The sequence below is a fragment of the Schistocerca nitens genome, chromosome 1 (assembly GCF_023898315.1).
Source record: "Schistocerca nitens isolate TAMUIC-IGC-003100 chromosome 1, iqSchNite1.1, whole genome shotgun sequence".
Taxonomy (NCBI): domain Eukaryota; kingdom Metazoa; phylum Arthropoda; class Insecta; order Orthoptera; family Acrididae; genus Schistocerca; species Schistocerca nitens.
The window spans coordinates 37,826,588-37,848,260 of NC_064614.1; the positions used below are offsets into that span (position 1 = coordinate 37,826,588).

A 21,673-nucleotide genomic window follows, 5' to 3' on the forward strand; every position below is an offset into this window, starting at 1 on the left:
AGACTGGTTTGAGGCAGCTCTCCATGCTGCTCTATCCTGTGCAAGCTTCTTCATCTCCCAGTACCTACTGCAACCTACATCCTTCTGAATCTGCTTAGTGTATTCATCTCTTGGCCTCCCTCTTCGATTTTTACCCTCCACACTGTCCTCCAATACTAAATTGGTAATCCCTTGATGCCTCAGAACATGTCCTACCAACCGGTCCCTTCATCTTGTCAAGTTGTGCCACAAACTCCTCTTCTCCCCAATTCTATTCAATACCTCCTCATTAATTATGTGATCTACCCATCTAATCTTCAGCATTCTTCTGTAGCACCACATTTCAAAAGCTTCTATTCTCTTCTTGTCCAAACTATTTATCGCCCATGTTTCACTTCCATACATGGCTACACTCCATACAAATACTTTCAGAATTGACTTCCTGACATTTCAATCTATACTCGATGTTAACAAATTTTTCTTCTTCAGAAACACTTTTCTTGCCATTGCCAGTCTACATTTTATATCCTCTCTACTTCGACCATCATCAGTTATTTTGCTCCCCAAATAGCAAAACTCCTTTACTACTTTAAGTGTCTCATTTTCTAATCTAATTCCCTCAGCATCACCTGACTTAATTTGGCTACATTCCATTATCCTCGTTTTGCTTTTGTTGATGTTCATCTTATATCCTCCTTTCAAAACACCGTCCATTCCGTTCAACTGCTCTTTCAAGTCCTTTGCTTTCTCTGACAGAATTACAATGTCATCGGCGAACCTCAAAGCTTTTATTTCTTCTTCATGGATTTTAATTCCTAATCCACATTTTTCTTTTGTTCAATATACAGTCTGAATAACATCGAGGATAGGCTACAACCCTGTCTCACTCCCTTCCCAGCCACTGCTTCCCTTTCATGTCCCTCGACTCTTATAACTGCCATCTGGTTTCTGTACAAATTGTAAATAGCCTTTTGCTCCCTGTATTTTACTCCTGCCACCTTCAGAATTTGAAAGAGAGTATTCCAGTCAACATTGTCAAAAGCTTTCTCTAAGTCTACAAATGCTAGAAACGTAGGTTTGCCTTTCCTTAATCTTTCTTCTAGGATAAGTCTTAGGGTCAGTATTGCCTCACGTGTTCCTACATTCGCATTAGCATTAGCTTTAGCATTAGGAAGTGCTTTTGCAATGTATGTGCAGTGGGTTTCATTTAAAAATACATCAGCATAATCAAATAAACAAAACTGGCTTATTTTTGTGTGCCAAATGGACATGTTTCAAGTGGTGCAGCAGGCTGGGAACTCATCTGATATGAACAAGAACCTAAGCACCTCTGTGTGTGTGAACAGTGCACATTAACTGACACATTACAGTTAATATCAGTACTGAAGTTATAAAAGCAGAGCTGTAACAGAGCAGAGAAAATGTAAAATCTGAACTATGCTACAGGCAGTTCCAATGTGAGGGATGACTGAGCATGGCACTGATCAGCAGATTTACAGTGTACTTGAGCAAAAGATGGCATTCCATACTCTACTCTGAATGCAACAGGATCTCTCAACCATCATGTCACAGCTGTGACTTGCATGTGTGGGAGCACAAAAATTTCATAGGTTAGGAACAAACAGTGGGCCGTAACAGTAGTGGCTGTATTGAAAATAGGTATCAACATGGATGTAGGTATGGTAATGGAAAGTTCTGGCAGAACATAAATAATTTAGGAATAAAAATAACAACTCACCAAATAGTAAATGCAATGATTCATCAACAGGCAATAAACAACACCGCAAAACACACACACACACACACACACACACACACACTCACACACACATACACTGTGATGAAGCAAGCTGAGATATTTTTACTTCCCCTCTTGTTTTGCCATCTGCCTCCTTAACATTAATTTTTTCATTTATGAATTAATTACCATGAACATACCGGTACATGAATATAATCTACATTTTCATAAAAGAGAAAGGTTGGCCCTCAGTTTTAAAGAATACAACAACAGATATCATTTTGTGCTTAGTTTTAAGTATGTAATTGATTTTCTAATTTATTTCGACTATTCCTACTTAATACTCTCATTATAGGGTGAAATCAGTAACTCTTTTGTAATTTAAATTCTGTTGTTGACTTATAAACAAATATAAATTCTGCACTAATTACAAACATTTGGATTAACAACTAGTAGTACTCTTAAAGGATCTATTTGGCTCTATTCGAAAACATGTTAGCAAAGCTGGTTCTTAATTAATTTCGAAGTAATTAACAGTTTTGTCAAAAGTATTGTTTGCATACTTATATTTGTTAATTCCATGATTTAAACAAATAATTTGGCCTAAACCTTGTAGTAGAAGAAACTGTTAAAAAGAACCAGTTTTTCGATATAGTCAGTTAATTCAATGAGTTAAGTTTTAATTGTAATTTCTGTAAATTTAACTTCAAACAATGTGTAGTTTCAGTACCTATAAATGTGAAGATAGATAAGGGCCAGATTTTTGGTCCCAAGGCAGTCAGTCCATGGCTGAGTTTCAGACGAGAAACCTGTGTCGGTTAGAACAACAACAACAATGCTTCAACTTAACTGTGAAATACGTGTTACACAATTAGGCCATGTGTTAAAACAATGACAGTCTCTGCTTCGTACATACCTGATTATTCTGAAAGAACTATGAACTTTGTGGTTAGGTTTTTACTGCTCTTATATGTTCGATAGTAAACTATTGTAGCAGTATGTGGAGGTTCACCTATAATGAGGCTTATCGAAAGTTATACAATAGTACACTGGCCATATAACTGTGTATTATTGGGGGGTTGTGAATAGTGAAGGTAAAGTACTGCGAAACGCAAATGTACGCCTGTCGGCTATATCATTTAAAGTAGTCAGTGTTGTACTTCCACACCCCACCTTTAAGCTAATGTAGCAATGCAGTTAGTCAACACTGAGGACAATCAGCTAAGAACTAAAGTGGGCAACCATCACTACACCTACAATCCAGCTGCCATCCACACAGTGGTGAACTGCAGGCTGCTGCCCTTCCAAGGTGCCTGCAATTTAACTACACCACATCAAGCATGCAGCGGCCACTTTGTACATGGTGGGTGCTCCACTGTACAGCTTTATAGGAGGCCACTCAACTACTCTCCAGTGAGTCAACAATGGGTGTACACAGTTACAGCCCTCTGGGCTTACAACAGTTGGAGCCTACAACCTTGCATCATGTCCAAACCACTGAGTCATCATGAATGCATCAACATGGGCTTCGCCTACCGTATTTACTTGAATCTAAGCCGCACTTTTTTTCCGGTTTTTGTGATCCAAAAATCCGCCTGCGGCTTAGAATCGAGTGCAAAGCTAGCGGGAGTTCTGAAAAATGTTGGTGGGTACCGCCACAACTAACTTCTGCCGTCGAATATATGTAGCGCCACACAGGCATGCTTTGTAGGCACAAAGATAAAATACTGGCACCAAAATCTCTGCGTCAGCAAATAAATAAATAAAAAAAAAAAGTGGAAGAAGAGCCTTTTTCCTCCGCGCAGAGTTTCGACCACTGCATTTTGGTACATTATCCAACGAAGTAAATACAAATTCTGTGTTGTTGATCTTCGAATGTAGCAGCATTTCAATGTACTACGAAAAACCGACTGGCAAGACTGTTTGGGATGTTTGTCAATATGGCCAACTCTACGTTCTGAATTTTTTCCTACCTGTGAGAAGAGATGGTTGCTAATAGGAGCTTTTATGAATTGTGAATCACATGTAGTATTCTCTTCGCCATAAGATTAATACGAATATAAACATTTTGCCATGTATTGTTTCGTGTTTGCTACTATCTCATTTAAATCCTGTCTGCCTAATAAACTACGAAACTAGAGTGAGACAACAGCAAACGCGGAAGAATATACATATCATGTCATGTTTATATTCGTATTATTCTTATGCCTGATAGTGATATAGTCAGAAATGAAGCACGGCAACTGACTAGATTTTTAAATCTAAAATGACTCTAATTTCTGTGCTGAATGTAATGAACTAAAGAGGCACCTGCAAAGATTTTCAAACGGAGAAAAATTTTCGCTAAAATTTCGTTCAGAACATCATCTATCATACGCAGTCTATTATTTGGTTCTTGTTGATCATTATCAAAGAAAGCAGTAGTGTAAGTAACAACAAATGTTTCGCTAATGAAACGAGTCCTCTCTATTTTTTATTTGGAAGCGGCGGTAGCGCGCACAAAAGCAAGCCACGCCGCGAGCGGCGACAGGCCGTAAACACGCACTATCAGAATGCGACAAACAATGCATGACACAGTACAGTAATGCATTTTCAGCTTAGAGTGACGTAAACACCTATAACAAAGAGAACGGCACTTATCAGATCAAAGAAAAATAAGCAATCAATTCAAACCAGACGAAGCACTCCATACAAATACTTTCAGAAATGACTTCCTGGCATTTAAATCTATACTAGGTGTTAACAAATTTCTCTTCTTCAGAAACGCTTCCCTTGCCATTTCCAGTCTACATTTTATATCCTCTCTACTTCGACCATCATCAGTTATTTTGCTCCCCAAATAGCAAAACTCCTTTACTTCTTTAAGTGGTTCATTTCCTAATCTAATTCCCTCAGCATCACCTGACTTAATTCGACTACATTCCATTATCCTCGTTCTGCTTTTGTTGATGTTCATTTTATACCCTCCTTTCAAGACACTGTCCATTCCGTTCAACTGCTCTTCCAAGTCCTTTGCTGTCTCTGACAGAATTACAATGTCATCGGCGAACCTCAAAGTTTTTATTTCTTCTCCATGTATTTTAATACCTACTCTGAACTTTTCTTTTGTTTCCTTTATTACTTGCTCAATATACAGGTTGAATAACATCAGAGACAGGCTACAACCCTGTCTCACTCCCTTCCCAACCACTGCTTCCCTTTCATACACCTCGACTCTAATAACTGCCATCTGCTTTCTGTACAAATTGTAAATAGCCTTTTGCTCCCTGTATTTTACCCCTGCCACCTTCAGAATTTGAAAGAGAGTATTCCAGTCAACATTGTCAAAAACTTTCTCCAAGTCTACAAATGCTAGAAACGTAGGTTTGGCTTTTCTTAATCTTTCTTCTAAGATAAGTCGTAGGGTCAGTATTGCCTCACATGTTCCAACATTTCTACGGAATCCAAACTGATCTTCCCCGAGGTCGGCTTCTACTAGTTTTTCCATTTGTCTGTAAAGAATTCGTGCTAGTATTTTGCAGCTGTGACTTATTAAACTGATAGTTCGGTAATTTTCACATCTGTCAACACCTTCTTTCTTTGGGATTGGAATTATAATATTCTTCTTGAAGTCTGAGGGTATTTCGCCTGTCTCATAAATCTTGCTCACCAGATGGTAGAGTTTTGTCAGGACTGGCTCTCCCAAGGCTGTCAGTAGTTCTAATGGAATGCTGTCTACTCCGGGGGCCTTTTTTCGACTCAGGTCCTTCAGTGCTCTGTCAAACTCTTCACGCAGTATCATATCTCCCATTTCATCTTCATCTACATCCTCTTCCATTTCCATAATATTGTCCTCAAGTACATCACCCTTGTATATACTCCTTCCACCTTTCTGCTTTCCCTTCTTTGCTTAGAACTGGGTTTCCATCAAAGCTCTTGATATTGATGCAAGTGGTTCTCCTTTCTCCAAAGGTCTCTTTAATTTTCCTGTAGGCCGTATCTATCTTACCCCTAGTGAGATAAGCCTCTACATCCTTACATTTCTCCTCTAGCCATCCCTGTTTAGCCATTTTGCACTTCCTGTCGATCTCATTTTTTATATGTGTATATTCCTTTTTGCCTGCTTCATTTACTGCATTTTTATATTTTCTCCTTTCATCAGTTAAATTCAATATTTCTTCTGTTACCCAACAGTTTATGCTAGCCCTCGTCTTTTTACCTATTTGATCCTCTGCTGCCTTCACTATTTCATCCCTCAAAGCTACCCATTCTTCTTCTACTGTATTTCTTCTCCCATTCCTGTCAATTGTTCCCTTATGCTCTCCCTGAAACTCTGTACAACCTCTGGTTCTTTCAGTTTATCCAGGTCCCATCTCCTTAATATCCCACCTTTTTGCAGTTTCTTCAGTTTTAATCTACAGTTCATAACCAATAGATTGTGGTCAGAGTACACATCTGCCCCTGGAAATGTCTTACAATTTAAAACCTGGTTCCTCAATCTCTGTCTTACCATTATATAATCTATCTGATACCTTTTAGTATCTCCACAGGATTCCTCCATGTATACAACCTTCATTTATGATTCTTGAACCAAGTGTTAGCATGTCAGTTATGGGTCCAGAATATACAACAGTTTCTCCACATTGTTACTCAATTTTTTCAGTGTGTGGCAGCAGTTCCACTTCAACAGCAGGAATACCACCACAGTTTCTGCATCAGGTATTGCTATTACAGTGTACCTTTGAGCTTCTTTTCCAGCAACTCACCCATCCCAACATTGCCACAGTCCAGGCATAGATGACGCAGCCTGGCCTCTGGCTCCTGCAGAGTCTGATGACATCTTGGATTCATGGCCCACTTCCTCCAGGCCTCTGAATTTCCTATTGATTCTGGCCTCCTCCAGCTGCAAAAACTCCTACACTGCCTCCTTGTTGCCAGTGTCTCCACCTGACCGAGCACCTCTTCCGGTTCCAATAGCTCCACAGGTTCCAGTGGCACCGGTGCCCTGACTGCCAGCCCTCACACCACTGGCCCTCATGCCGCCAACCCTCACACCACCAGCCCACCTGATACCCTCCTCCTTTGGAGCCTCTGCTGTGCTTCCTTTGCCCTTGACCCTTGTCCCCTTTGTGAACTCTTCCTCTGTATCTGATGGTGGTGTCTTTCTGTGCTCTTCCTATTCTGCCGACCACAGCTCATCACCTCCACACCATATGCCCTGCGTTACACCTCCTTTCTGTCTGTTGCCAATTTTCAACCCACATTGTTGGAGACCTGCTTCCTCTCCCAGCCATACTTCTGTTCTCTGATCTTGGAGTTCCACCACTGGCGTGGCCACACAATGTCACATCACAGTGCTGTAGTGCTTTGAGAATTTCGAGGTAACACTTGGCTCTCTACCGTCCCGTACACCCAATATTATAATGACAAGGGTGAGACAGCTGTTTTACTGTGCCACACATATCTGTGTGTTCAGGAGGGACAGCTGTCATGAGAAGCCAGGAGCTGCATCAGATGAGCAGCCCTGACAAGCGGTGGCCTCGTATGCCTTGGAAGCCATATGTCAGGTCCAAGGAGTAATCACGGTATACTCTTTGACAGTGAAATAGCAGTGACTGTTGGGAACAAATGAGATATGTTTTATCTAGAGACTCATATAGAATCTGTTGTTTGACTTGCTAGGAGCAAGAAATGTTTTAACATGGATTATTAAAACCTAATGTTATATTTTAAGTACTAATGTTTTTCTGACGGGGTTGATTTGTGAGAATTGGAAACGCATGTGAAACTTATGTACTTGTTGTATTGTGAAGAAGAAAATACAACCAAGTTGATATGAAATTATTCAGAGATTAGGAGATCATTTCCAAAGTAGAGAAGTAGTTCAGTATAATTCCCCAAACCAGAACGAAATCTTTGGAGAAGAAGAATTGTGGAGATCGACGCATCCATCTACCCTGAGAAGAGGATCAGCTGCACACAGTACATAAGTCAACAATGAGATATGTGTGAGTCTTGCACACCAGTACCACATAGTCTCCAGCCATCAGGAAAATGCTAGAATGTGGTGACCCAAGTGACAGGACCCGAAGAAAGTGGGAATTTTTTTTTGGAGAAAATTGAGATAAGAAAAAGTTGAGAGTTGCCGTAGCAACCCATGATAACAAGACAAAGAAGTTGGTACACAAGATTTGATCAAGAAGATTTGCATGTGAGGAGGAAACAATCCTCACACATGCAGTAACCAGCCAACACTGACGCAGTCGCAGTAACGCGCCATCATTGCTGGTGGCTGTTTGAGTTGCCGACTTCATGCCAGCCAACAATGACACTGATGCCGCGACCAGCATTTGACGCTGTCAGCGCGTGTGCAGTTCACCGGTGCCATTTCTACATCTCACTGACGCAGCTTACAATCCTATGCTGGGTGAGCTCAAGATAATAACTATTTGAATGTAAACTAGGGTGGTCATTATTTGCAGAGGTGATTTTTTTAATGATCACAAGACTGCGGAAAGGCTATGACTATGGAGAAGGAACAACAACCTACAGAAACTGTAGAACCAACAATGGCAATGACAGTGACTAAGGTCATGCCAGATTGGACTGAAGGAGCAAATTTAATTAAGGGACTAAGCCTGAAGTTAGTCTCAGTGAATAATCAGTTAAATACTAAGTTAGATGTACAGAGACAAGAACTAAGTGACGAAAATGCTTCACTGAGAGATGAACTGATTGTGGATTTAAGCCTTAAGTTAGATTCGGTGAATACCCAATTAAATAGTAAATTAGATGCTCAGAGTGAAATTTTAAGTAATCAAAGTGAGACCCTGAATAGTCAAGCAGCAAATATTGTTTTATTAAAGACTGAATTTGACTCTTTTAAATAATAAGGTAGAAAATCTGAAGTTAGATTTAAAGAGTGAACTCACTAGTTCTTTGAATACTCGTGTTAATCAACTATTTTCTGAATTTAACCAAAAACAGGGTGAGCAACTTCAAAAGTTAACTAAAAAATTAGAATTTGACATTCAGGATAAATGTAGTAGTGTAGAAATGGGACTTGTTGAAAAATTAGGATCATTTCAAAGCATATGCAATGTTACCTTTGATTTTGTAGATCAGAGATTACAAGGAGAATATTGAGAAACAAGATAAGCTAATTCCTTTTGTGCAGTCACAAACTGCAGGGGTCAACACTAGTGTAGATGACTTAGAGCAAAATGTTAAATAGAAACTAGCTTTCTCAGATACCTTAAGTATAAACAGTCAGGGAGAGCTAATTACAGATCGAGAAATTACCGAAAGTATAATCTACGGAAACATCATGACTGTTGTTTTTTCCAAACCTAATGATACTAACAAGGTTGTGAACGACTCATGGGAAGAATTCCAACTTATCCAGAACAGGTTAGAACACAGATTAACTTTACTACCTATTGTGTATCCTAGTAAAGTGGTAATTGTTTTGTTGTGGGGAGATTTTCACACAAAATTTAAGGAGAAGTACTGGTTTGCACCTGCTCAAGTGAAGCTAAGCACAGATCCATGGGATCCGGGTGGAGTCACATGTCTTCCCCACATTCTGCATTAAATGGTGGAGTAACAACAGTCGGATCCCGAGTTGTGTTCGGTGTTACTTCCACATTAGTTTTCCTACACCAAATTCCCTTAAAATATTTGACTATCCTGTAATCTATTTATAACCTCTTAAACTATCCTATCATATCAGTATTCAAGTGACCGATTATGACTGCTTGGTTATGACTAATTTAAGGGGTCACAGTAAACAGTGACCTCTAAGCACGAGGAAAAACTAACAAAAAAATGGCTCTGAGCACTATGGGACTCAACTGCTGTGGTCATAAGTCCCCTAGAACTTAGAACTACTTAAACCTAACTAACCTAAGGACAGCACACAATACCCAGCCATCACGAGGCAGAGAAAATCCCTGACCCCGCCGGGAATCGAACCCGGGAACCCGGGCGTGGGAAGCGAGAACGCTACCGCACGACCACGAGATGCGGGCGAAAAAATTAACAGAATAACCTTCTACTAGAAGATATAATATGATGGTACTGTTTAAGAAGAATGATACCTAGATAACATAAAGTGAACAAGGTATTTTATGTGTGTATAAGATATAATGTGAAGTGACTAACTGGTAAAATAATTATTTGATTATAGTGCATAATTTTCTATTTCTATAGAGTATTTTATACCTTTTGGTGAGACATCATATGATTGGTGAGGATTTGTGTTGATTTTGAAAGAGGGTGGGTAGTGTAGGTACACAAGGTTAACACTACACACACACCACACCTTTCACACAACCCTTACAGACGAGTCTGACTGATTCTTTACCATTTGCCATTCCATATGAGTTGCTAAGATCTTTCTTCGGGTACTTCAAAGGTGTAAGTGAGAATGTCCATTCTGCAGGAGATGTTTAACATCATACCTCCTCTGACTTCTCACTGAAGGACCGGCAAAGTGTGGATCCTGGGGAAGGGGGGTGGGAAGGGTTTCCTGTCTTTGGGGCTATTTTCTTTCACTTCTTCGATCTGAGCAACCATTTCTACTTTTTCCTTTCTTACTTCTCATCTGTGTACAGGTCTATCTTTCCCTCTTTCAATATGCATACACTTCTATCACTGAAGTCCTTACTTTCTGTGGTTTCCTATGACCTTCAACTTATTTCAAATAAGTAGATCAAAGAATCAGGCTTCACGAAAACACATTGACATACACACAAAATTATACTTAGATGCAAACACGAACACTATGAATTAGAAACCTAAAAGCGGTGGCAGAACCACCAAGAGATGTAAGGGAATATAGATATATGTATATCTGAATCGATGCACATATTTCATTGTTGATATGTGATGGTTATGCATCGTTATTTTTGTAGCTCTAAAATATATTTACATGTGCCATGGTAGTCCTTGGAGGAAAGTTGGTAAATACAGGTAGACATAGCATCTACTAGGTTTGTGCATGATCTCTATCTATACAGTAAAAGTGAGGAGTGAAAGAGGACTCTAGGATGTAAGATGATGTATTAGAAAGTGGAATATGGGTGTAAAGTAGATTGGTAATTTGACCAGAGAGTATTTAAGAATAGTATACATAAAGATGTATGCTAGGGTAATGAACCAGGAGGCCTACTAAAGAACGATATGGAGGGCGCACTCAACATTTATTGGATGAGAAAAAGGGCAGATAGGCAGATCCAAGAGAGGCTGACCTATACTGTGCAGACAGGGGCACCACAAAAGGGATCGAACTGTGCCTTAGATTAGGAAGTTAAAAGTGGTGTACCCATCAAAATGGAAGGATAAAAGGTACTCCTAGGATCATCCCATGTAAGATATAGGTGCTGTTCCTAAAGGGAAAAAAGGGCAGTATCATGACAGAAGTCACACGTATATAGAGATTATTCTGATAAGTTTGAATTCTCTATTCCACTAGCCTTGTCAGGTTTACAAATATCCAAGAAGGGAACACTTGTATTCTACCCAGAGTTCCTCCAGATTAAAGTATGTAATGAATAAGTACATATTTAGAAAAAGTATTACGGGAAGTAAGAACGAAATGGCAGAGTATTCATCAATCATATACACCTGTAATTTATGATTGGAAGAGGAATAGAAAACAGAGCTAACTCTCTACATGGATTGGAGGGTTCAGAGTTTGTAACTGTCGTAAAATATGCATGGTAATGTTAAAAGATAAAGAATTGCCATCTTATGTAATATTAATGTATAGAATGAATATGTGAAAAATATCACGTGTTCGAGATGGGGAGGGATATGTAGAGCTTCAAGAATTTTGGGGTAAATTTGATGCAATCATCTGCCCTGAGAAAAAGATCAGCTGCGCACAATGCGTAAGTCAACTGCGAGAGAAGTGTGTCTTGCACACCAGTACCACACAGTCTCCAGTTGTCAGGAAAACACTAGAGTGCCCTTTCTTGACAATGAACGTGTATGGTTCTTGTTTGCCAGGTTCACTCCTCAGAAATTATGGCTGAGCAGGTCTCTCTTTCTTTCCAGCCATCTTCATGTCACTAACCTTCAGCTTTGTTTCAGGTTCCAGTCACTGCTGCTGCCAGCACCCATTCTTGGATTTTCCACTCTGTTCTGTTTGGGAGGTGCTTCTTCTTTCCCTTGGGATGTGCAGATCCTGAAAATGTGGCTGCCATCAACATCACAGTCACTGTCCCCCTCAAGATGGTTTTGCCATCTCCTCCGTAGTGCACTGATGCACTGTGTAGAACTTTTCTGTTTTCTCATAATCTGGCTTTCCTAAATACACTTTAAATGATCTTAAGAATTCATCTTCATAAATGTTTGGAAATTCCTTTTCATACTTAACTCTCTTCAAAAATAAATCCTTGGATGTGCATGTACTTCAGTTTCCTTTCTTCGAAACCTAAAGGTAATCTGAAGTAGAGCATCTGATATTGCATTTGCTGGTCCATTTATGTGGCAGATTTCTATACTGAACTGCAGACTAAATAATGACCATCTTCTTAACTATCAAAGATTCAATATTCAATTCATCAAGCAAGTTAACAATTTATGGTCTATAACAGTTTTGTGGCCAAGCAAAAAAATATTAGAATTTTTGAGGACTTCATACAAGTTTTTTTTTTCTGGTTGTTTGGTTTTGGAAACTTAACTGCTCTTATTTTCACAGGATCACCTCAAATTGTAGCACCAGGCACTGTATGTTCTAGACATTTTTCTTGTTAAGAAATCCAGTGTTTGATAATTTCAAAGTCATTCCTCCTTTTACTAAGGCTTGAAACAGTTCACATAGAATATGACAATGATCCTCCCAAGTCTTAGTAGTAATAACAGCTCATCCAAATAAGTAGTAATCTTTGTCTTTAATTCCTTTCCCAGCACACCTTTCATTGCCTTGATAAATACTGATACTGTTATATTTAATCCAAATGGAACCATCTTGTATTGATAACAATTTCTGTTCTAGATAAATGATGTCTATATCCTGCCTTCTTTAGCAAGGAAGCTTGCCAATATCCACAAGTTAAGTCTGCAAAATCTTATACCTGTTTTCAGGGAGTTTAGCTTTCACTTGAACAATCTGGTTAAGTCTCCTGGCATCTAATACCAACCCAACATTTTTTATTTATTTTATTTTATTTATTTATTTATTTATCCATCCATAGACAATAAATATTGTATGGATGTTGTCCAAAAGTACATGTAAATTTGTGGAAAACAATATGTGCAAAAGGAACATACAAAATTTTACATTAAGTAGTACAAAGAATAACACACACAAAATTGCACGAAAAAAATGTACGAGGAACAATACTTGGTCATACAAGACACAGTAATACAACTTTTTATACATGTATACTAACAGTATTGTAACTGCATAGTCTGTTTGCCCTAAGGCTTTACTTTTGTCTTCCCTAAACATGAAAAATTCGGATTAGGTATTAAAGTCCATGGAGAAGAAATAAAAACGTTGAGGTTCGCCGATGACATTGTAATTCTGTCAGAGACAGCAAAGGACTTGCAAGAGCAGTTGAACGGAATAGACAGTGTCTTGAAAGGAGGATATAAGATGAACACCAACAAAAGCAAAATGAGGATAATGGAATGTAGTCGAATTAAGTTGGGTGATGCTGAGGGAATTAGATTAGGAAATGAGACACTTAAAGTAGTAAAGGAGTTTTGCTATTTGGGGAGCAAAATAACTGATGATGGTCGAAGTAGAGAGGATATAAAATGTAGACTGGCAATGGCAAGGAAAGCGTTTCTGAAGAAGAGAAATTTGTTAACATCGAGTATAGATTTAAGGATCAGGGAGTCGTTTCTGAAAGTATTTGTATGGTGTGTAGCCATGTATGGAAGTGAAACATGGACCATAAATAGTTTAGACAAGAAAAGAATAGAAGCTTTTGAAATGTGGTGCTACAGAAGAATGCTGAAGATTAGATGGGTAGATCACATAACTAATGAGGAGGTATTGAATAGAATTGGGGAGATGAGGAGTTTATGGCACAACTTGACAAGAAGGGACCGGTTGGTAGGACATGTTCTGAGGCATAAAGGGATCACCAGTTTAGCATTGGAGGGCAGCGTGGAGGGTAAAAATCGTAGAGGGCGACCAAGAGATGAATACACTAAGCAGATTCAGAAGGATGTAGGTTGCAGGAAGTACTGGGAGGTGAAGAAGCCTGTACAGGATAGAGTACCATGGAGAGCTGCCTCAAACCAGTCTTAGGACTGAAGACAACAACAACAAACAGGAAGCCCTTGTATCCACTACAATAATTCAGTAAAGATTTTACCACACTCAACAGCTGTCCATCAGATTTAAAAAATTAACAGAAACTTTAGGGGATGAAAGGCAATGTTTTCAGTTTTGCCTTAATACAAACATTTAAGAATTATTTACTGGCCTAAATAGTCATTTACTGAGTAAAAACACTGTTCAAGTAGAAATTCTTTAAATTCTACTTTAAATCTGTTTTCACTCTCTAACTTTCACTTGTTGGCTGGCAGTATGTTGTAGAGTTGTACCAATATGGCTCACATGCCTTTATACGTGTGTTCTTTTTGTTCACTGAGTATGGAGTGCTGAGCTATTTCGAGTATTGTAGTTATGCAAGTCGGCATTTGTCTGAAAATCAGCAAGGTGGGCCGTAACATATAAAACACATTTTTATATATATCAGAAAGGTATTGTTAGTACTTTAAGCTTGTTGAATAAGGGTTTGCATTGTGTCTGTGGATGACTGTGTGTCATTATTCGGATAGCCCTTTTCTGTAACAGAAAGATTTCTTTTAGACGGCAAGTGGTGGAACCTCAAAATATTATTCTGTATGTTGCAAGAGACTGAAAATAGCCAAAATATACTGTCCTGTCACCGTCTGCAATAAAAACATTTGCAATAATTCTAAGAGCAAAACAAGCTGAGTTAAGTTTCTGCACAAGTTTCATTACATGATCATTAAAATTAAAATTTTCATCTAAATGAATCCCCAGCAATTTTGTTGATGCCACTCTGTCTATGGCCTTGACACCCAACAACAGATCAAGATTTACATTTTGACACGTTTTCCAAAACTGCATATAATTTGTTTTATTTGCATTTAATGTCAAACAGTTTGCACTGAACCAAATGTGGACATTCTTTATTACTTCATCAGTAGTTTTTTCAGCATTTGCTTTGGTGCACCTATAATCACACAAGTGTCATCTGCAAATAGTATGGCCTTTGCTGCTGCATCTGAGATGTGAAAGTCATTTATGTAGACAAGGAACAGTAAGGCACCTAGAATACTGCCTTGCAGCACTCCTATTTCCACTTTTTTTTTCCATACCACTTTTTCCCTGTCCCTTGAATATCTAATACTTTCAGTTTTTCTAAAAGAATGTCAAATGCTTTGGAGAGATCTAAATTTATTGTTATTATGCTGTTGTCTTTTTCTAGATTTTTGATTATTTGTTCAATGTAGCACATTAGTACTGTTTCTGTATTTTTAGCTACCTGGAAGCCATATTGATTTCTGTTTAGTAACTTACAGTCATTTAGATATTTGTTGATTCTGTGCCTCATTAATTTTTCTATTATTTTGGAAGATGATGGAAGGAGCGATATTGGTCAATAGTTTTCTACCTTATGCTTGTCGCCATTGTTGAATAATGGCTTCGCTTTTGACATTTTCATACTTTCCGGAAACACTCCTTCATTAAATGATAAATTGGCTGTGTTTGCCAAGGTCCTTGCGATTTGTGCAGCTGCCATTGTTATGATATAAACAGGCACCTCATCTATTCCTGCTGACATTTTAGTTTTCAAGCTTTTTATTACTTTGAACACTTCATGTTCAGCTATTGGATCTATCCTCATGCTACAAACATCTTTTGTAAATTCAGGTTTTTCTTGGTTTGTAAATTTTGAGCTTAATGAAGTTGTTGCATTTATGAAATAATTGTTGATGTAATTTGGCAAATCTTGTTTTTTAATATTGACATTTTATATGTTTTTGAGAATGATATCCTGGTCTTCACATCTCTTTTGTGTTTCAGTCTGCATAATACCCCGCATGGCTTTTGATTTGTTATTAGACTGTCTTATTAAGTTTCCATTACTCATAAATTTTGCCTTGGCAATTACTTTTTGATAAACCCCCTTGTAATTCTTAACATATACTATGAACTATGGATCTGTAGATGTCTTCAATTTAGAATTTAGTCTCTTTAGGATTGCACAACAAGTTTTGATGCCAACTGTGATCCAAGAACTTGGCTTTGTATTGTGATGTGATATGATTATTTACAGCTTCTTTGGAAAGCACATTTCAAAATATCCCATGAAAATTGAAGAAAAAGTGTTATATGCATCATTCATATTTGTTAGAGACAGCAGTTCTGCACAAGACTCACTAGTTAGGATATTTGTAAATTCTACATAGTTTTCAGTGGAAAATTTTCTTTTATACATGAAGTACACTTTTTTCTCTTGCAGTGGCATTGAAGGAATTTTGAGGACAAGAGCATTATGGTCTGATAATCCCAAATCAATATTTGTTACTTTTCCATCCTTCTTTGGCACAATGACAATAGGATCACTATAGGGACTCAGCCTCTTTCTATAATGTTCCAATCTAACATCCTCTACAGTTCCTCCCCAGTTGCCTTTTGGCTGTATAATGAAACAGCATCATGTTTCTTAGAAAATACTTACCAATATTTCCTCATGATATTTTTGTTCCTCATTAATACTTTTAACTTCTGAAACTTTGTTCCCAATTTCACTTTGTTTCTTGATCCCCAATATCATATTCCTCAAGACCAATCTGCTCAAAATTCCACTGTATATCTTCACTAGCATAATTTAATTTTAATTTTCTCTTACAATACACTTGCCAATCTCTTTTCTGATAAACTCTACAGACTCATTTTATTTAAAATATTACTACCACCACTGCACATTGCAGAGATACCCCCTTGATAAACATTCTTAAACCTGTCTTTATGACTTTCTCTTCTTGTCTAATTTCTCTTACATCTTTTCAACAATCAATTTCCTTTTCATACATTCACTAGTTTGCTCCTCCAATCAATTCCTTTAATTTACCCAGTTGTTCTTCTACCTTCTCCACATTCCCATGGATTTCTTGAAAGCTTGCTTTAATTCCAGTTTCATCTTCTTTAATTTATTTTGCCTCCTGTATTTCCTTCCTTACTTAAAAGATTTTTGCCAATCTCTTCCTTAAAGTTTGTAACATCTTCTTTCATTTATTCTTTCAAATGTTTAGTGAATAAATCCTGTGAGCATAACTTCATCTATTTTCTCCATTATTTCCTTACTAACATTGTCTTACTTTTTACTGCCTGTCTTCTTAATGATGCTTTCATTTCTGATCACTAGCTGTTGCATTTCCTTGTGAAGCACCTTCTGCAGCAATTGCATCATAAATACTATTCCCTCTGTAAATTGCTCCCCACTTCTAGGTTCAGCTTTACCCACTTCTCTTCAGGGTTTCACTGCTTCTCTATTTTAATATTTTTTTCCCTCTACATACTTGATTTTTAACCTTTCTTCTTAATCTCCTGTGCCTTCATCTTCAGATTTTCTTTTAATTTTGCCTTTCCTGAATGCTCTACACCCTTTATATTACAATCTCCACTTTTTAATATTCTCCATGTCTCATATTTTATCCATTCATCACAATTATCACCACTTAAATAATTATCCTCCACCTGACAGTTAACTTATTTCTCTGTACTGTCACCACTCTGCTCCGTACCGACACAACTACACTATTCCAATGTCAGGTTCAGGTCATGGATTCACAATTACAACACTCCTAGTCCTAAGGAGCGGTCCCAACTTGGTAAGTGGGTGATGATAAAAGAATTCAGTCACACTACACAATACTCCAACCCAAAAAAAAAAAAAACACTTCTGCCAATCCAAAATGAACAAATGTTTGTACAGTTGCTAAGTAATAACACAGAAAAATACAGAAAATAACATTAATTCAATAAAAATTAAGTTCAAAACTTAACTAAATTTACTCAAAATAATGTATGCAAATACAATGAATAATTAAAACCTCACAACTGCCAATAATCTTCCTTTGTTCATGTATGTTTTACTTTTGTAGTTACCATTTCTTTGGGGAACTGCTAAGTTAAATAAGTTATTTGTTACTTACAGTAAACTGCTGGTTAATAACTTCCAAATTTCAACAATTACAAAACACAAGTTATCATCATTGTTCAGTAAATTTAATCAGAAATGAATAGGTTTCTGAAATAATTAAATTGCCATAAGAACATTTTCATGGTTAATTTGACAAAGACCATATTTTTCTTTAGGAGCATCAATCACAAGCTGCCTGATGGTCATAGCAATAAATTTCATTGCATAATTTTGTGATTTCACATCTGTAATTATAGTTACAGCATTTAATACTCAAAAGCTAGTTGTACATCAAGTACACTTCTTTCACTAAACAAAACAAATAGCCACACATGAAACCAAATTATGAAAAATACATTAAATCGCATTCTGATTCTGCAAAGACCTCTCATTCCAGTTCCAATCACACACTCCACTTCTTACTCTCCCCCTTGACATCCCAATATCCCTATTGGCCTCTCAATACTCACCAGTCAGTCACTTTTGTTTGGTGTCTGGTGCTGACAGCCAGTAACAGGAATCAACTGCGCAATGTACAAATGTCTTATTCCATTTCAAAGTCTTGGCCACAGTGTATACAGTAAATGACTCACAAAGACTTGTATTTGCATGCTTTCAGCCACCACCATCTGGCCCAAAAATGCACTGCTCTGTGGACTTTGGGTCATCAAACAGTAGCTGTCCTTGTTGGCAAAAATTTGCCACAAGAACTAAACCACGTACAGCAACTCTACCACGACAATTATACAAACACACTGCCTTATACAGTCATGGTTTGACACCAGTCACATAACGTTCAGTATCATGGTTGTATAAGGAAGAAACCAGTGATGACACAGCTACCACTTGACGTTGGGTGACCAGAGTTCAGCCAAAAACTCATGCACATATAACCAATTAACACAGCTGGGACCCCAAGACAATTTTACTCAGGATTATTTTGTCTTTCTTGCAATGCTATGATTACAAAGTCCAAACATTTTGAAACTTACCTTGTTTACATATCCATCTGAAATACTGCGCCAGTGAATATATATGACACCATCTTTCTGAAACAAAATTAGTAACAACTTAACAGAAAAATAATCTATAGTTAATTGTCATATTATTTTACATTTTTCTACATGCTGTCTTTTTCACACTACTTTGGAGTATAGCAAGCTAGTCCTAGCAGCAGTGTGATGCCACTGAGTCTTTCATTTCAATAAAAATGAGTGTGAATAGCCACACAGCTGTGGCTTTTAGTTATTACCAATCCTTTCATTTCAACAAAAATAAATATAGGTGGCCGCTGATTATACATCTACATCCATACTCCGCAAGGCACCTCACTGTGTGTGCAGGAGAGTGCTTCGTGTGCCAGTGTGACATGCCTCTTTTCCTGTTTTAGTCGCAAACATTTCACAGAGAGAATGATTGCTGGTAAGGCTCTGTATGGGCTTGAATCTCTCTGATTTTATATTCATGGTCTTTTTATGACATATACATAGGAGGAAGTAATATACTGGTTGACTCTTCCAGGAATGCATGCTCTCAGAGCTTTAACAGTAAGCCACACCATCATGTGGAAAGCCCCTCTTGCAGCATCTGCCAACAGAGTTAGCGCAGCATCTCTGTGATACTTTTGCACTTACTAAATGAACCTTTAATAAAATGTGCTGCTCTTCTTCGTATCTTCTCTGTTTCCTCTATCAATTACACACGATGAGAAATGAAGCATCATGTAATAAAGACAACTAACAAAGTACAACAGACAACAGAGAATTAATATACAAAGAACTTTGAAGTAACCCATCTCTCAGCAGATTAGAAAATAAAGACATTTTACAAACATCCCTAAGAATGGTAATATGTTTTGAATATCCAGAAGGGGATAAAACATGTATACCAGCCACCAAACAAATTGATAGAATGATACTCCAAATGGCAAATCTCACTACAGACCACAAGATCTTAATCAAACTCCTGGGACAGGCACATGCTCAAGAATGGGTGGCAGAATGGACTGGAAATGAATTTATAAGGATTTTGTAAGGGCACACGTGGATGTTTACTATGACCCTAAAGAGGTAGGATATAAAAGCTATACCTATTCAAAACATCCACCAACAAAATGAAACGTATGCACTTAAACTACATGAGAAAGACCTTAGTGGGAACATAGCTAATTAAACTAACAGAGGACAAAGCAGCTGATATAATTTGTCAATAAGAACCATACGTGCGCAATGGGAATATACCTGGCACTCTGAGACAATACGCTGTAACAATAGGTTCCACACATGCAAAGGCAACAATTGTGCTTGAAAACATACAGATAACAGTTGCACAAATTACTCAGCGAAACACCAAACACAAAGTAACAATAGAAATCATACTGCTCAGGGAAGATAATCTCTTCCAGGTATGCTCAATACTCACTTGAAATAGAACCGCTCACAAATAAAATATGAGAGATAACACGGTTCACCAGAGGCAGACACTTACTGATAGACACCAACATCAATGCGCACTCAACCCTCTGGCATGCTGACAGAATGGACACCAGAGAACAGGACACTGTAAACGCAATAAATGACTGCAACCTTCTCATACTGAATGAAGCAGGACAACCATCAACCTTCTGTGGATATGCAGGTGGAACCAGTAACACTGAAATTAGTCTTGTAAATGAAAACTCAGTCACACACATTGTAAATGCGCGTGTCCTAGAAAAAGTCACATATAGTGATCACAATGTGATATTCACAAACACATCAACCACTACTGACACAAACACATATACAACACAGCACCCATGGTTGCTGCTGCATAGAGCAAACTGGCAGACTCTGAGTGAGGAGATCAATAATTCACCTCTCTATCCTATGCATTGTAGTAGTGATTACACATGACAGATATATTACAAAAAGCCCAACCAGCTGCAGTAGCAAACAAAAAATGTAAGCAGGGAATGCCATGGTCCACAATGCTGAGAATACTCCAGAAAGACTCATGAGACAAAAATGACTATCAAAGATCAAAAACAGCATAAGAATGGGAAACAAGATTTCAAATCCATCACAATGCTAAAGACACCAAACTTAACAAGACAAGACAGGACCACTGGGACAACTATGTGTGGAGTCAGTTAGAAAATAATATGCAGAGAGAACCATACAAACTGCAGACTCACAAAATCAAATCACCATTTCTACTGTCCACACTGAGACAACAAGATGGCTCCACTACCCGATACTGGAGAAGTTCCGCAGGATACCTTGTACAAAACCTTCTCCCAGACAATGACCCAATTCAGGATCAAAAACAATATGGCAATCTCCACCAACTAATTGGAACTAACTAAGCTACTGACCAAGTAGTCAGTCCCTTTGGAGGTTTCCCTGGCAGTTAACAAACTCAAATACAAAAAAGCCACAGGCCCCAATGGAATTCACCTAGGAACTTTCAGGAATACAACACTACAGATCATACCATTTCTGACTGAATCACTGAATGATGCCTTACGACAATGCAAGATACGCACAACATGTAAATCTGCAAATGCAGTAATCATCAAGAAAACTGAGGACAGAGATATGATGAATCTGAAGACATATAGACCAATATGCTTGATAAACAGGTTGTCCAAGGTCCAGAAGGGACTGCTGTGCAACAGATGTCAGTCACACAGACAGCTCTTCAGCTTTAGACCCCATCAGTTTGCATTTATACCATAGAAATCTATATAAGATGCCATTAACAATGCACTGCAGACAATACAAATGACACAAGA

General features: G+C 38.0%; 1 protein-coding gene across 5 annotated transcripts in view; it reads right to left on the reverse strand.

Moving 5' to 3' along the window:
* Positions 1-21,673, reverse strand: part of LOC126240775 (serine/threonine-protein phosphatase 6 regulatory ankyrin repeat subunit C-like) — an 881,520-nt gene that overhangs the window by 217,168 nt on the left and 642,679 nt on the right. For all 5 annotated transcript variants that reach the window (XM_049947953.1, XM_049947951.1, XM_049947950.1 and 2 more), the window contains one exon: positions 18,891-18,947. In XM_049947953.1, the coding sequence (XP_049803910.1) occupies positions 18,891-18,947 (57 nt within the window). The remainder of the gene's footprint in view (positions 1-18,890; positions 18,948-21,673) is intronic.